We start from the raw sequence: 17424 nt of genomic DNA, 5'->3' as shown, positions 1-17424 counted from the left end.
ATAAATACCGACTACATTTGTAAGGGAATACCTGATAAGGAAATAAGCTATGACACAGATGAAAGGTCGAGACACCAAATGATGAACTGCAATTATTTTCAGAAGTGCTACAGGAATAAATCTGTACTAATCTATATACCAGTTCACCTCAGCAATGCATGCTTCTGGGTTTCACTTACAAAGGAACAAATAATGAAGAACGTAGGTTACTGCAAATGTAAAGGAATGAAGACAAATGTGGAAGGAAAATTCCACCTCAGAGGTCCCTCTCATTCTGGAGAAGTAGTGTATACATAGAAGTGTTTTAAATCAATGGAAGTATATTTTCCTTGAACGGGAGAGTTAATGTTAAATAAACAACTGATATTTCAATCAGTGGAGGCGAGGGGGATCTCCCAGGTTGCTTCTTGCGGGGGCCTATTCTTACCTCTCTCTGGCCTTTCTCCAGATCCCTAAATGCTGCAAGATGCCGAGGGAGAACTGTGCACCAGATCAGCTGATATTCCTCGGGCTGCCCGGTCTAGAGGATTACTCTGCAAGAGTCGTAGGTGCCAAAGGGATGGGTGGGGGATGAGGTGGAGGTGGGCAGGCAGAGCCCAGAGGGAGCGACCAGACCTGGTCCCTCTGCAACCCTCTGACTCTGGCCATTTCCATGTGATACCACATCTGTGCCCTGCTCAGAAACCCCGCAGCACAAATTTGGGCTGGATTAGCCATTTATGTCATATTAGCCAGGACACACAATAGGGAGTTCATCTTAGTATATGGCCGTATGTCAGCTGCAGAATGACAGATAATACCCAATCCAGAGTATAATGTCTATTTATGTTAACCTCCTGTTAACCTTTTTGGAATGAATTTGAACTGGCAGAGTGTGTTTATACCAGAGTAGTGCTTTTTTGTTTTATGGCTGCAAAGTTTTGATCTGATAGTAGGATTCTTAAAGCTGGATTTATGGTTTTGTCCAACCCCGGCCATAATATGAACTGAAGATCCCGTGTTATTAACAAACATACTTTGCTTTCTGGGCAAGCTGGAGGTCTCACTCAGTGTTTCAGGATGAGAGAAAAATTGTGCCACCCAGAAACTACCATCCAGCTTCGTGGGAGTGTAAAGATTTGTGTTCTATGCATTAGAAGAAACATTTTGATAGAAAACATACAGATTCTGCAGCAAAAGTACCCAGAAGGTGTTGCTCCTTGCAGGTTTGAAAATGCACACTGTTATGAGGATTGATGATAGCAGAGGTTCCCAGTGACCCTGGTAATAGGCAATCAGTCTCTCCGCAAAACCACACACACATGGGTCTCAAGTGTCTTCAGCTGGTGGCACCTCTGCCTTGGGGTGCTCCTCCCGGAGCTCCCCGCCCCTGCCCTGCCCCAGGGGGCTGTTGGCCACCACCCGTCGGGGCGTCCCCAAGGCACAAGCTTGCCCCATGGCTCCTGCTCAAAGGCTTCAGAAACAAGACGCAAAAAGTTCCCTAAATATAAAAATTTCGCATGTTACTTTTTCAGATGAGTGTAAACGTAACCGCTGTTCTTAGATGCAAACATTAAATCTACTCTGTAAAAATACAATTACTGCTGCCATGGCAGAAATCAGTCGTCCCTTTTGAAGGAATGCCTTGAAAATGCAATCATAAAATCCCTGCACGTTATGGATTTCATTAACATTGTACTCCCCTAGGATTCCCAATTGCACAATAACAGGAGTTCTTTAAATTTTAAATACCACAGACAGGAACAGTTTCACTAAAACCAGATGTGAAACCCTCGCACTGGCCTTCTTACTGGTTCTGAGTACTGAAACTGGCTGGTAATTGATACCTATTAACATGTTTGTTGTTCAGATTACAGAAATGGAAACACTATACTATTTTTCCTGTGAAAGGATACGTTAATGAGGGACAATGACTTATGTTGCAATGGCAGTTCCCTGCTCTTGATTAAATTAAAGGGCTGTTTTTATTTTTTATTTTAAATTATGCTATTTCACACTGAAGCGTAGTCAAGTGTGTGAAACGTAAGTGTAATAAACAAGTTGGCTGAGCTTAAGGTTGAGAAGGTAATAACATCCCATATGACAATAAACTAACTTCATGCTCATTTTTGGCAGCCCTTGGCTCTTGCATATCTTTATTCCATTCATATTAGAAAATCCACAGACTTTATTAATGTTTTTTTAAAGAAGAAATTCAATCTGGAGTGACTCTGTTTCTGATTATGGAGTCACTCCAAATCTCAAGTTAGTTGAGCAATTTTCAAAAGTGTGTCTGAGGGTAAAAATAAAATGGAGAAAGTACGGTGCAGACTGATGGTGTGACTGTGCTATGGATATTTTGAATCTAAGCTTTGACATTTATTTCCAAAAAACTAAGGAAAGGAACGTTCAGGCAGCTTTTGCTTAGCAGAGCCCGCTAAGCAGGCGGCATTCAGATGAACTCAGGAATTAGTACCTTGTCAGCCACAAAGAAGCAATGTAGTTTTTCCACCAAAGAATGGGTTTCACATCCACAGATGGAATTCATGCAAATCCATTACTAACAACCAGCCAACACTATTTTCCTAATTATTTTGAGCGAAATGGTCCGAAAGACGTCAACACCTCAAAGGAGACAATCATATCGCATGCCCTCTAGACGTCCTCTATAGATACAAATCTCCCTTTGCTGATACTTAACTGAGGTTTTCTGTTTCTTTTGTCTTAGTAAAAACATTAACCTTGAAGGGAGGGGTAAAAGGAAGGGAAAGGAGAACTATAATATTTCCCCTATACAAAAAAAATATTATACACTAAGGAAAGTAGTATTTGGAGCTGAATTTTCAAGCTGCTTTGCCCATGTATGATTGTACCTATCTCATATGCATGCCGTAGTTGCATACGCATATTAGCAGTTTGAAGGCAGACATCACTATTAACCAGCTGCAGTGTGTGTGCAGGTATGGAAACCTGCAATCGTGAAAAGATTAATGAATACTGATACACACAAAATCCTTCTCTCTCAGACATGGGCATATAGGCAGAAAGTTTCACTTTAAAAGTTCCAAGTTCAGCATTGCTATATCCTTCAGACTGTTTTTTGCTGTTGAATATTTTCTAGAGTTCTTGCACTGTGCAACAAAAACCTATTTATGCTGTAGTGCATAAAAGCAAATACTTCAAATAAATGACTAGTTTACAATAGCATACAGAACAAAACAGAACAAAGTGACCTCAGTCACTCATATCCAAGTGTCTTCCTCCTTTTATAAACTACTACGATTTTTTTTTAACGGGTAGTTTCGGAGTATTTTATTAGCTGCGTGTCCTTGATTGTTTGTCTGTAAGCTCTTATGGAGCGGAACATCTGTTCCTGGGGATATTTGTACAGAGGAAACACAGGATTTCAATATTTTATCCAGGTACAAACTTGCAACATGTGCTTACTGCCAATGGCATCAAGCCTTTGTAGAAGGTAGGGGTTCACATGTGTAAGGACCCCGTTACTGAGGTGCCTGATAGTCTGAAGCGCTTAGCACCCATCTCAAGATTGTCAATAAAGTTTAACAGGAAAACATTTAGAGCACATTTGGAAGTTTGAATAAACTATGATAGTATTTAATTAAACAATAATAAATCCGTATAAGAATGACACAAATAATAGAACCAAAGACGAGTTAAACCGTTGTACCTTGTGAAAAGCCAGGGGATGGCATACTCTCCAAACTAGCTCGGTTGCTTCTGCTACATAGGCTGAATGGTAGAAGTGATTAACAAGTCTTCTGCAACATGTGTTAAGCATGCCCATTTGATGCAACGAATCTCCAAGCAAGACTTTGTAGGCTCAGTCTTGCAAACAAGCCCCAGCTTCGCAGCAAAGGCTGCTACAGCCCAGTTGCTCTGCCATGAAGTCTGCCTTAGGGGTGTTGGTCCCTCCACATGGGCCCTGGGTGGTGGAGGAGATGCCCTAGAGCTAGATTGCTCAGGGAAATGGTTCATGCTACCTATTTCAAACCAGGGGCTCGGTGAAGACCTGTGGCCTGAGCAGTACAGCATACAAATAACCACCAACTTCTTGCCTGATGTGGTAGCTGGAGGCAGTGTAAAGCTGCTAAAAATCATGCTCAGTGGTTGTTCCGCCCCCTGAGAACCCTGGTTTATGGCAAAAGGCAAAGGAGGTTGAGAAATTCATGGGCAGGAGGCCTGAGGTATCCTGAGTTGTTTTAAGCACAAACCCCAGAGTAGCTTGGATTCTGTTATGTGTTTGTTATTTAAAAAAGTTAATGGTAAAAAAAAGTCCTTTGAAACTTTTTCTCAGAAAGATCTAGTTCTGAGTGAAAGGATTAAGCTAGGTATATATATGTACGTAGTCATCATAACTTAATAAAGTTAATAAGCACACAGAACACATGAATGAGATTTGACCAGCTCTCTTGTTTTGATTATCCAGTCATAAATGCGTAAGTGACAGCAGAAAAGAAGGAAATAAAGAAAAAGCGGCGGCCCTCCGACCAGATGAAACACATGGAATTTGATTCTGATGCATTCCACCCTTTTTCCACATACATTCCATGGATTGCAAGCGGCAATGATTAATAACAAGCCTTGCACTTAGATAAGGCTGGGGAGATTTTAGCATTTATTCCTAAGTAAGGAAAAAGGATCAACAGTTTTTTTGTGCCACTCTAAAGTCTGATTAGGTTCATCATACACGATTAACAAGTTGCCAAGAGCTCAGGATGTGTAGGGGCCCCTAAGCAGGACACCTGAGAGTCCCATTGTGTGCCAAGGATTAGAAATGAAAGATTTCCCCCCCCTTTTCTTCCCTTTACTAACTACTACTCAACATGTTTTTAAGCTTTCTTGCAGACAGCAAACCTCACAGGAAACACCAATGTGAACATTCGTATGGCCGGCTAATAAGGCATTGTTTTTATATGTCAGTTAGTAATTTCCTATACAAAACAACAGAAGCAGAAGGAATGTTTCAAATATATGAACAAGTTTTCAATATTAGTAATATTGATCTAATATGATCAAGCCTTTCTCTTAGCTTTTGCCAATAGAAATAGAAACTGGGTTACAACTAAGAAGTGTAAGTCAACCTACAATTGAGACAAATCAGTGCTTTTTTCACATAATGATACTAATACTTGCCTGCTAGTATAGATTATTTGTATACAGCACTTCATATGAATAATTTTAACCTGTTCAGGAATCATGCACCATTGAGCTATGGGCCTGATAACACATAGCAAACAAGAAGCCCAAGCACACTGACTGAATTCAAGGAGTCTCTTCGTGGCGACAAATGTCTGCATGACTTCTCCTGTAATAACAGAGCAAAGCCAGGGCAGCCAGTCTCGCTAATGAATGTTGTATTTAAGGATGTGGAAGAATAGCCACTAGACAGGGACCACTGAACTTGTTTCATGTGTAACATATTCTAGAAGGAACATAGGTCTTCTGAGGTGAAATCCGAGTGCATGAAAACACCATGCGGTATTAATGCTTAACTGTAATCAGCTAGAGACGTAGCACATGCTCAGTTTACTGGGACATTCCACTTTAAGTGCATGTTAAACTAATATTGACTTTTCCACTAAACCAAAATCTCTTATTTGTGCCCAGAAGACTGAAAAAACAATAGATGTGGGAACCAGAGGAATTAATCTTCCTGACCTTTTCTTTTTTTTATACCTTTGGGAGTCAGTCTTTTTTTGTGTGTCTAATAGGGAATGTGAGCTATTCACTTGCAATGACTCTTAGATTATGTAGAAGTACTTTACTGTGTTATTTTTTTTTCTTTCTTTTGCATTCTCCACATTCAATAAACTCTACAGGGTATTATTAATAATATCTTTAAAACGTTATCTTTTTACCTGTATCCATTCTCTGATAGAATCTTCCCCTGGGGTCCATCCATTTTCAGGGTAATTTAGCCGGGACCTTTCTGAAGACCAGATAGTGCTGTACTGGGAGGAGACAGTGATTTGATCAGAGTGAATTTCTCCTGACTCCATACCTAGTGGTTCCATGCACTGGAAATCTGAAGAAAAATAAATTACCATCATTATTATGGTCAGCTTTTTGATTTAGACTTTGAATAATGAGAACATTTTCCTGCTTTGAATATGAATATCTAAAGAATTTATTTTTATGTGACTTTGAATTCTTTAGCAACTTTAAGTGAGGCAGTATTGGGCTTATGGTGTCATTCTTAATACTGTCATTCGAGTTGCCATGGCAATTCCTGCAATAATAAAGCTATACAAATATTTTTAGCCCAGCATTGTAGCCATTTCAATACAGGACAATAGAATTCTCTTTTCTAGGGTAGCACAGGCAATTCTGTGGATTCATAATATAAAGCAACGTATGTTCAACTCATAATTATGCACAAAGCCAGGAAAGACAAACCAGATGACTGTATAAAATAATTTTATTTTAAAACTATTTACTCCAGGGCAAAAAGTATAAAATGTTTTAAAAATATTATTAAAACTTGAGCCACTCTCTTTTGATCCTGGACACTGGAAAGAAACAGATCAGCAAAATCTGAATCCAGGCCAGAGGAGTATTGACCTAAGGGAATTACCACCTCTTCTATAACATAATGTATTTTAAAGGAGTTGAGCATCTCCATCCAATCTCTTTTTGTTTACATAAAAATTACCAAGACAATTTAGAATCTATTGACAACCCAATCACTATAGTGAGTTTAAAGGCCGATAGAGCATGGAGACTAAATTCTTCTCTCACTCTTCAAAAAGAAAAGCTCCAACCCCCACCAAGGCAGGACAGGAGGGTGGCTTTAGACAGAACCTCACACCCAGCTGCTCATGCACCCTGCTGCCAGAGGTTTACCAATCCCATTGCAAGGGCAGGAGAAAATAACATGTGCTTATGCTTCTGTTCAGGGACTTCATAGTATATTAATATAATTAATTTCTTCATTAGCAGTTTAAGGTAAAATACCAGTATGTGAAGTCGAATCCCTGACATTTGTGTACCCACTCTTTTTTATTACACCTTCTGTGGAGCTGGTGTATCTCTAACAGAGGGTTAGGTGCTGAGCTGAAGGTTTCAAAATCTATAGGCTGGGAAAAAAGTTCTAATTTTTCAATGAAAATGAAAATATTCTGAAAAAAATGTTTAAAACCTTTTATCTGTGACCCAAAAGCTTATATTCGGAAATGCTACCAGGGTACCATATAGGAGTTGCAGTTAGGGTGCCCCATAACTGAATTATCAAACTTGTTGCCAAACTGCATTTCCCGTGGCACACCACCCTTTCCCCTATTTCTGTGCTGCTTCAATGCATTAGGGGCCTTGGGTGAAGTACTGGAACTGAACTACTTTAGGGTAAGTAAATTAACTGCTGCCTGGAGTCAGAAGGACAGCCAGAAGGACAGCCATAGGCCACTACAAAGAACTCCAGACATGGTAGGTGGGAGTCACATTAAAATATCTAAAAGGTAGGTGTCTAGTTTGATCTAGACATGTGGCCTTTCCCTGTAGTCTACTGAGAGGGACAAGTTCCTCCTGAGGACACCTCACGTGTCTGGAATAAGCAGGCTGAGTTGTCCTCTGGAGGTGACCCTCTCTATAGTGACAACACAAAGAGCAAGGGTGGCTGAAATTAAGTGAGAGAAATCACTTCTCTGTCTAAGCCTGCATCATAGAAAATGTTTCCCCTTATCATCCAAAAGGGTTTTCACACACCCTAACTTCTCCTGTTCTGTCGTCCTGTGTTTAAGAGCTGAAGGCATCCCAGCATAACAGATATTATTAATTCTGCCTCCAGTGTGATGATGCTCTACAGCCCCAGGAGGATGACTGTGTAGCTGGTGGACATGGGAACCCAAGTTGCCTGTGTCAGCTAATGAAGGGGTAGGAGCAGCACCTACATAAGGAGAAGGCAAACTAGCTGGAGATACAATCTGAGAGAGCCAGAGGAGATGCTTCCCATCCGCAGAGGCCGGGCTACGTCCCATTCCCTCTTCCTGGCTATGCACATACGAGAAAGCTATTAAAGGGCCAAGGGGCAGAGGAGAGGGGGGGAGTAGCAGGGATAATTTCAGTTTACTCATTTTTATTTTGTTCCTTTTTTGACTAAACAAGTACATCAGATCTGAGTGAATCTGCTCAAAACTCAGTAAGTCGCAGAAAGGAAAGAGTTTGCTTTAAAGTGTTTGCTTTATCATCGAGCAAAGTAAGGAAATCGGCAAGGACATGGTGTAACACAGCCTGTTATTTTCCTGCATCTCCCTCACTTTGTTTCATTCTCTGTCCAAAGGGTAAGCACGAAAATGAGGCAACTGGGAAAAAAATACGAGACAGAGAACAAAGCTTAGATAGCTTATGAAATGCTTTAACAAGAGCACATATATTAAATGGGTTCTTTTTATTCAAGAAATCGATCATCAAAGCTTATTCCATGTAATAAAAGAAGGCTTTGGATAGTGCATTCATTGTTCATGTTTCATTGTTTTAATGCGAGTGTTCAATTGCTCTGCATTCCTGCGTTTCCTTGGTCAGCACAGTTTTTCACAATAATTATCCCAACTTCCTGGCAATACTGCAGAATAAAACTGTAAGCAGAATTCTGCTTCTTGCACTGCTTTTCAAAGGGCAGCTGTTTTTTTTTTTTAAAAAAAAAGAAAGCAAAAAAAAAAAAAGGCAAAACAGAACCAACCCTTCCCTACCACCTTATTTATTTAAGGTTTCCTTAAAGTTTCATGCAACACCTGGTGTGCAAGAAGACATAACAGAGAATATTTTCCAAGAAGCTCTGCGGGATAGATAAATACTGACCTTCTGATACACTGCTCTGCGACACGCTGTAGTTTGCTGAGAATCCCTCTTTTGCTATTGCACTGTCGGTGTAAAATGCCATCGAAAGAATCCCTGTTGAAGACCGGACACGTCCTGGGTTGTTCTGCCCACAATAACGCCCTATGTGCGGGCCAACTGCAAAGAGACAGGATATAATAGTAAACTACCAGTTCTACTACAACAATAGATGCCACTACAATAGCGACTTAAAGAGAGTCCCTCAGCAGGAAATAGTGAACCTCTACAACAGTTCAAAATCACAATATCATCAATAACTTAGTGGCGAACAATAAATGGCTTATCCTGCCCTAGTAATCTTACTTCTAAAATGCTCCAGACAGCCCTCCATAAACCTCTGAAAATGTAAAGAACCAGGATTTCAAAAAGTGTCCTTTAAACTGTGCAGAGAGGGCAACCATGCACAAAATTACAGGTACAAAACACCAGAAGTATTTTCCAAAGTGTGATTGAAGCACCTATTTATGACAAGGAAATCCGAATGTCCTGATTTGCCCACTCAGTCTACAAGACGCTCTGGGAATAGGAGTTCAAACATCACCTTCCAAGATTTATGCTCAATACTGCAGATAATCTGTTAATTTTATAGTGAACTTGGAAAAAACATTTTTGCAGTCATATTGGGGCTATGACCAATGACTCTTTATCCCCTCCTACTTAGGCTTTCAGCACACCCTCACGGATCTTTTGCCCATATGCTCAATATTAAAGAATGCTGTAAAAGAATTCAGGAGGAAAATCTTAATCCTTTCAAAAGAGCAAGGATTTCTTAAGTATATCTCCATGCCACAGAACACACACATAAACACACACACATGATCTGCCTCAGTGTTAATAATGTATAAACCAGTTCCCGATATTTTTCTGGATTTCCCGTGCAGTGAGATAATCTTTTTCCTTAATTAAGCTACTCAATTCACAACCAACATATGTGGCCTTCTAGCACTTGAGCATTCCCTACAGATAGGTCCCCAGGCTGTTGAATAGTGGTACATCTGTGCTTACAAACAATAAGAAAAGATAATGCTAAAACCCATCCATGGAGTCAATCATGAAAATAATCATAAGACGTCATTCTAATGCTTACACCACTGGCTTTCCAGGCTTAAATTAACACCTTGTCATTTCTCTAGGAAGTCCATTTCACTTTCAGTTTAAAATATAAAATGTTTATATATCCTAATTATTCACAGTTCAATGAAAATCCTCAGCTAACATAATTTTGTAGTCATTTATTGGCATTTTCCAACAAGTAAAACAGTTCCAGCTTGGAATAACTTTATTATGTAAGCTACACATTTCTGTAAGGCCCTAGAGTTGCCAGAAAGAGGGAGCTCAGATGTTATAGCTCTTGCTGCCAGCATGTGCTTTTCTATCCGTATTCTGGCCATAGTTAGTCTTCAGTTGCCTTGGCAATCCCATGGCATTTAAAATACCTGCCAGTTCAGCCCTTTTCCACCAGGGCTGGTCAATGCAGTATCGACAGAATGAAACACCCTACAGAGGATATGAGTTGAATTCTTCCTCATCCTAGAAATCACTAAAGCTTTACGGTTTTATTATATGGAGTGAGAAAGTTGTTTGAGACTGTTACCATTAGTGTCTTTATAAAACCACAAAATAATGCCCCCACTCCAATTGCTGCAGGTTTGTTGGTTTTTTTTTCATTGCATTTTCTATGTGCAAACAGCTCTGATCCTGCTCTTTGCCGTGATGGCTTTTCAACATTATGGCTGCTGATGTTGCTCTGAACTGCAAGAAAATAAGGAGGGTAAGGCCAACCACGTTATGGCACTCTGAGCCTCCCTCCTCCCATTTCCTGTAGGGAAGCCTCTTTGAAATGACAAACAGAAGAGAACTTTGTTTAAAGCAGACAGGCTTTAAGATTCCCCATGACTCACTGGTTTATAATTTTTAAGACATATTTAGTGATTCTGCATTTCGGTCTTCTACAGATTGGCCCTGCTATCACAGTACTATTCCCTTTGCTAGCTGTGTAGATGAAAGAGCCAAAAACTTGTAGAACATGACACAAAGAGGTATTGAATTTTTTTTGCACAACGTGTAAACCTTAGCCTACTGAGCTAATACGGTATTGATCTGAGCAGAAATGGATGAAATAGAGATTCTTGTTCTTCTTACATAAATAGCTAACACAAAGTTCCTTCTTCCTTTCAAGTCTTGAAAACTTTTCAATGACAAATGTTTCAGTTGTCACCACATCAAATAAATGCTGTGTGGGGAACACCATCTGAGCAGTCATTCAGGGGTTGATACTGCTGTCTGCTTAGGCAGACTATGCCACTGCTTTTTTTTAAACCATCTTCCTGACCCTTCCTTATGAACTGAGATGGACTTTCATAAAAGAACATATACAGTTCCAAATGGGAATTTTAGGGGGGCAGGTGCTGAAAAGTCATTAGTCCCAGAAAGCTCTTTGCAGCCTCTACCTGTAGACCATCACATTGCTTTGTCAACATCCCCCAGGAAGGTTTACTCCAAATATGAGTCACTTGGAAATTTCCTCACTTAAGGACACTTCTACATCATCCGCAGAACAGAGACACCTTGGTGAGCCAGCTACTTCACTTGGCTGCCCATGCTGTAGTTATTTCTGGGACCTCTTTCCACTGGCATAGTAAGATATAGTGGAAAACTGAGTAACTTTCAAGGTAAAAGACAGAAGGGCAACTAAGAAACCTGTTTTGCAAACTTTTACCAAAATGCAGAGTCTAATTCTAGAACTTGAATAAATCCTTGATTACTCTTAATATGTACATTTGAAGATCTGAGTACAGGTCTGAGTGTGGAACATATAGAATATGGCTGGTGGTTTCAGACTAAGCAGAAACCTTATCCTTACTAATTGTTCTTTTCTTTTCTATTGTTTGCCCTTCTGGACAAAGAGTATCCATACCAGGAAATTTTGAGACTTACTGAAATACACATTTGCACATCCAGTTGAAATCTTGGCTTTTGGAAATCAGTTAAAAAAAAACTAAACAAAACACAAGCAAAAAAAAATGGTATATCAGACTTCTAAAATATTAAAGGAAATTTTATGTTAGCTAGCCATTTTACTGAATTTTAAAGCTGGTCTTTAAAAGTGTGTTGGGGTGCTGCGAACAGTATTTTCACAGCATCACATGATTGTTATTGACAAAACATTTGCACACAATTTAGGGTGCTAAAGAGAAAAGAACTGAAACATGAATCCCATCCTCCCAGTCCAGTAGTCACCTACGCTGGGCTTGTGTATACTCATATCTTAACAGGTTCTCACAAGAGTGTAGAAAGCAATCGCAACAGAGGAGCAACACACCTAGATTAATAGCAACCTTCATTTGCACTGATGTTAACGACTGAAGTAAAGCATTCTGTTTTGCTCTGTAATTCAGTGGAAGCTCTTGTGGTATTGACTGAAGCAGCAATGCTTAGCCTGCGGTTCTCAAACCATATGTAAACTTCTTTAAATTACTTTTGAGCCCCTAGTAGACAGTCTATAGAGCTTCAAAGAGAGCTGCATGATGAATATGCGCAATTCATCACTTAAGCTAGTCCTGGTTTTGAGTGGGCTATTTTTCTTCAAAGTCATCAATGGACTCTTCTCAGCTGAGGCTGGCTGAGGTATATTTGTGCCTTGGGCAAGGATGGTTTTGGTGTCTCGTTTATTCATGCAAAATCACATATTTCTATTCTGTGACGTACTCACTTTCCTGCTCTAACTCCACCTGTTACCTCCTTCAAACCATGGTCCCTTTTCTGCACAATATTTGCAACGTGCGTCTGTAGTTCCCAAATATTCTCCATCAGGGTTTGTTTCACTTGTTGCTTTGTTTTAAAGAAGAGACCAAAGGGGGCCCTTGGCATGCAGCTATGCAGAAACAAAATGCCAGTTTGAGGCATTCCTGAATGCCTACCATTCCCCTCCTGAACCAGCAAAACACTTACACTAGTGTTTAACTTCAGACCCATAAGTGTCCTCAGTAAATTCCTTTTGAAGTCAATCTAACTCCTCACATGCTTCAAGGATAAGCACGTGTTTTGCAGAATCAAGATCCAAGTACTCAGCAGACAGTACTTGCCAGATTCAGTCCACTAAATGAACAACCAGGTAGGCTGAGGACTCTGTGATCATGACAGAGCGTTTCAGCATTAATGCCTCTGTGAATGACTGCTACAGTTGCTGGCAAATTGTTTAATAGAAAATTGTTTTCCATCAGAAAATCGGCAATTATGTAGAAGCAAAATGTAAATGGAAGCATAATGATTTTGACATATTCTTTTAAACATCATTGTTACAATTTGTTTAAGAGAACATTTCTCTTGTTTTTCTGCTTTCTGAGGAGGAAGGAAAAGAAGAATCACAGCTGTAGAAAACAGCAAAGTGATTTGCTGCCGTTCTCTAGCGACTGTAGCTGATCAAATTCTACAGTGAAAACATTTTCCACTTATGTTGGGTTTCATCTGCTCTAACTTCGGTATCTAAAGTTTATGTCTGAGCTACTAATCCATAGCTCCCAGTACAGTCAATGAGATAAGAACCTCCAGGGGTCCATTAACTGTGCCCTAAAGTAGATGTCTGCGAAAGATCAGAGCGGAGTGCTGTTCTCTGCTGAGAACGGGGGGGCTGACAGTGCCTGGTTCCAACACCGATGCCTGGTTTCCAGAGCTGGGTGAGAGCAGCATGTTCAGGGGGGTGTCCACCTAATTCTGCCCTGGTTGTGTCCGCAACTATTTTACATCAAACTGTCTCTGTGTCCTACTAAAATACTGCCATCATCCCGGCAAACCACAGCTGTGTTGCTGTTCAACAGAGGTTTGAACTGAAGGATATACATTTTTCCAAACATGTAAAAAATCCTTCTACTGGATTAGTGCAATGGGGGCTTTAACCTCTAACACAAGTGGGCTTGTGAGCAGCAATGCAGTACAACAAAGCAAAATAGCTTCCCTTTTTATGGCTATATCTGCATTAGTAAACAGTGCAGGCCAGGGACCACCCTCCAGACCTGCGGCCAGCGGCCTGAGACTGATCCTGGCACCAGACTAAGAGCGTGACACAGCTCGTTCCCATAGGGCTCTTCCCTCTGAAGCAGGATGGTCGTGTCCAACCTGCCTGTTGGGAATGAACCCCGGCTTTTGCTGTCTTCTAAACCGTGTTTAGGAATTGCTGGGCAAAGCGCAAGCTGACATGAGCTAAAATTGTGCAAGGGAGCATGCCAGCAATTAAGAAATACACACAACCATGACTTGGCCCCATGTCAGTTAATAGTGTAGATGCAGCATCAAAATACTTTTTCTTGGATTAAAGGGAAATGGACAAATGGCTGAAAGACTCACCCTAGGTGAACCCCCCTTCATCAAAGGAAATGGTACTGTCTAATATTTTTCAGAAATTTATTGCTTCCATGTGCATGCAAGTCAGATTTATTTTGCTTTCCTTTCTCCTTTTATTTTTTTGCAAGATTATCTGGATGCTCTCTTTTTGATATCTAGAAACTTTTCATTTCTATCTTCAGTTTGTGGCCGGCGGTTTCCTGTGTCAGCTTTGCTCTTCAGTTAAAATACTTTTTCTTTCTCCCAGGGACCCATCCTGTGATGCATTTACAGAGAAGCAATCACGTCCTCTCTGCCTTCGCTGTGTTAAGCTGAGCAAGAGAGACTGACTGCTGGCTAAGGATCGTCCCACAGTGAAATGATGCAGCAAACATTTCCCTACAGCGGACGCAGCCTCCAGTAGTTTGTATCTAGGAAACATTCCTTTCTAGTCTACAAATTCAGTGGAATATTTACAAACATGTAAACACCCTTATTGGATGTCAGGATCATTTTGGCTTTAGACAGTTTGTGCGGGAATTGGAAGGCTGGTAATGCCTGTTGTTAATTGCTCTTCAGTGTGGCTCAGTCACTTTCTTGAACCAGGAAATTACCGCTTTGAAACCCTCTGACACTAACAATAATGCATTTCTTTTTGGTAATATTACACATAAATTGATTGATTGGATCATCTTTTCACATGTCAGTTTAAATGCAAGTTCTACAGGAATTCAGCTTGGGAAGATTTGGCCTATACACAAATAAACCTATTATTAAATGTTCCAGACATCATTATTGTAGTGTTACAATACAGTGTTTCTAACTGAGGCATTAAATACTAAACAGTTTTTCGGCTACTGTTATGGCTCTTTCTTCACTATTTATTGGAGTGGATTGAAAAGAGCCATGATAAACCCATTAAGCATAAAACAAAAAGGAAAAACAAATATACGTTAAAAAGCACGTACCTATTTACTGTAGCATTAATAAAAGCTTTAATTAAAATTATATTGGGGATTTACGTATGAAAACAGGCAAGTTTAAATGTGTTATTAAGATATGTTCCTTAAGTTATACGTTTTCATTTAAATGAAATATTAATGTAGGATTAGCAGTTTGCAGAAACTGCCACTTCTGTTCATAAAAGCAAAGAAAATATCTATTAATATGGGTTATCACACCAGTGGAAAACTGAAATAGCTGTAATTAGTGCCCGACACATACAACATAAATTCTCAGCCATTGAATTTTGCTACAAGTTGCAAAATTAAGAAGAAAAAGGACAGCTTCAAGATGCTTCTCTTTATCAGCTTATGCCATACGTAGAAACAGTGAAAAAGGCATCACAAACAAACACTTTTACACAGTTGTTTGCACAGTTTGTAGGCGTCTGGGCACCCTAAAGTTTCGGCATTCAGCTTGAACAGTCCCTTTTAGGCTGGAGCCGCAGCTTATCGAGCTGGAGTCCTTGGAGAACTGGTACGTGGCTGCCCTGCCTGGAGGGGGCTTGCATCTTTCAGACACGTTGCCATATATGAAAAAACATAGAGAAACCATGCAGCTATTCTGTTCTTCAGTCTCAGTGTAAAGCAGGGCTATGAGGCTGGGTGGAGGGTGAAATGGGGGCTCGCTGGCTCTATAGGCTTAGCTAATATCTAGCTATGCACACAGTGAATTTGCACAAGGTCAAGTGTGGTCAACAACTAAGTGGAAAATTACTGGGATGGCAGAGAAGTAAGTTCCAGAAGGGTACCCAACACACCCACCCTGACACATGTGCCCAGCTAATCAGAGATTACAAATTAACAAATTAAACTAAAACCTTTGGATTTGCTTATACTGCTGGAAGAGAGAGCACTATAGCAGAGGAAACCCTGCAGTGCCTGGTCACCGAAGCCACTTGAATGAATAACTCAACGACTGTTTACTGACCTGGGTAATCATTTCGTCACTATGATTTCAATTGTATAGACACCGCATTTTCCCCGGTAAAGAAATTCTCTGCTTTGACACCTGGTCTGTACCCTGGTTCCTCCTCAAGCTGCAAGGTTAGTACCTGAAGTCCAGTTTGTGCAAGTTGTTGGAAATCTCTGGACAATACCCGTGTTAGCTGTGAAAGTTTGAGGATCCACTATAAGGCTTCATATTTATTTTAGTGTAGGACATCCATCACATATTCCCTCTAAAAATAGAGGTTTTCCCCAAGCCAACTGTTCAAATTTAAACATATTTCATAAAAAAAATCATTCACACTGTGATATGCTTTACTGAATGAATTTACAGAGCATTTTCCCCATTTCTCTTTAATTCGACTCTTTTCACATAAATCAAGCAAGAACCTCTCTACTCTGACATTTAAAAAAATGAGAATATGCCTTCTGCAGCCCACTTCAGAGTAATGGTTATGCATATCACAGTCCATTTTTCTCTTACCATCAGGGAATCCATCCCAGATTTCCAATCGGTCATAGCGACAGAACACTCCCCCTGGAGTATTTGAATCAGGTTCTAGCTCAAAGCTTTCAAATTCCAGTATAATCTCTGACATCTTTGGTGCAAAGATAATGTAAGTGCATTCAAGGCTATTGGGATATTTTTCAGGGAATCCAGGGGACTTTATCACTCCACTCGATGAAGTAAAGTTTCTGGAACATTCAGGTCCTGTAAGAGAAAGAGAAAAATCACCTGGGTTAACACTATGCTACTAAACAAAGTAGTTAGCTGGAAAACCAATTAGGTCGTATTGTCTCTCCAGCAGCAAAGGTGGCTTTTCAATGAAACACCTCATTTTAATCGCTGTATTAATCATTCAGCCAGCTTGTTCCTATTATTGATAGTCAGGTTTTAAAGCGCAATTCGCATATACTGTCTGATCTCCAATTTTCAATTTGTATGGAACAATATGAAAACTTGTACCAGCTCTAGAAAAAATTATGACAAATACAAAGTCATGTGGGAACAATGAAAGTGTAAGCTGCAGAAATCTCGACAGAGCCCTAGAGAAATAATTATAGCCCCTTCAAGCTCAAATCTTTAAATCTTATGGCTGACAGGCTTTTATTGGTGAAATAGAATTTTTTACAAAAGCGGGTGAGTGAATTCAGTAGAGGGAGTAGTGGTTTCAGATTCCTGGAGCACTGACTCAGTAACTCTGCCAGATGTGACCTATGCCTCCTTGACAAACTAAATGTGAAAGGTAATTCGTACATGTACCAAGGGTGAGTGACTCATTCTGAGTGGTGTTGACACAGGTGCACCAGTAAAATGTTG

The 17424-nt window shown here is 40.1% G+C and overlaps 1 protein-coding gene across 4 annotated transcripts in view; it reads right to left on the bottom strand.

Moving 5' to 3' along the window:
• NRP1 (neuropilin 1) overlaps nt 1-17424 on the bottom strand; it is a 115050-nt gene that overhangs the window by 46674 nt on the left and 50952 nt on the right. For all 4 annotated transcript variants that reach the window (XM_074574248.1, XM_074574249.1, XM_074574250.1 and 1 more), the window contains exons 5-7: nt 16588-16815; nt 8797-8952; nt 5862-6028 (exon numbers count right to left, since the gene is read on the bottom strand). In XM_074574248.1, coding sequence (XP_074430349.1) covers nt 5862-6028; nt 8797-8952; nt 16588-16815 — 551 coding nt within the window. The remainder of the gene's footprint in view (nt 1-5861; nt 6029-8796; nt 8953-16587; nt 16816-17424) is intronic.

Source organism: Larus michahellis, chromosome 2, assembly GCF_964199755.1.
Source record: "Larus michahellis chromosome 2, bLarMic1.1, whole genome shotgun sequence".
Taxonomy (NCBI): Eukaryota; Metazoa; Chordata; class Aves; order Charadriiformes; family Laridae; genus Larus; species Larus michahellis.
The sequence above is the reverse complement of the archived record's forward strand: the minus strand, read 5'-3'. Positions and strand labels throughout refer to the sequence as shown.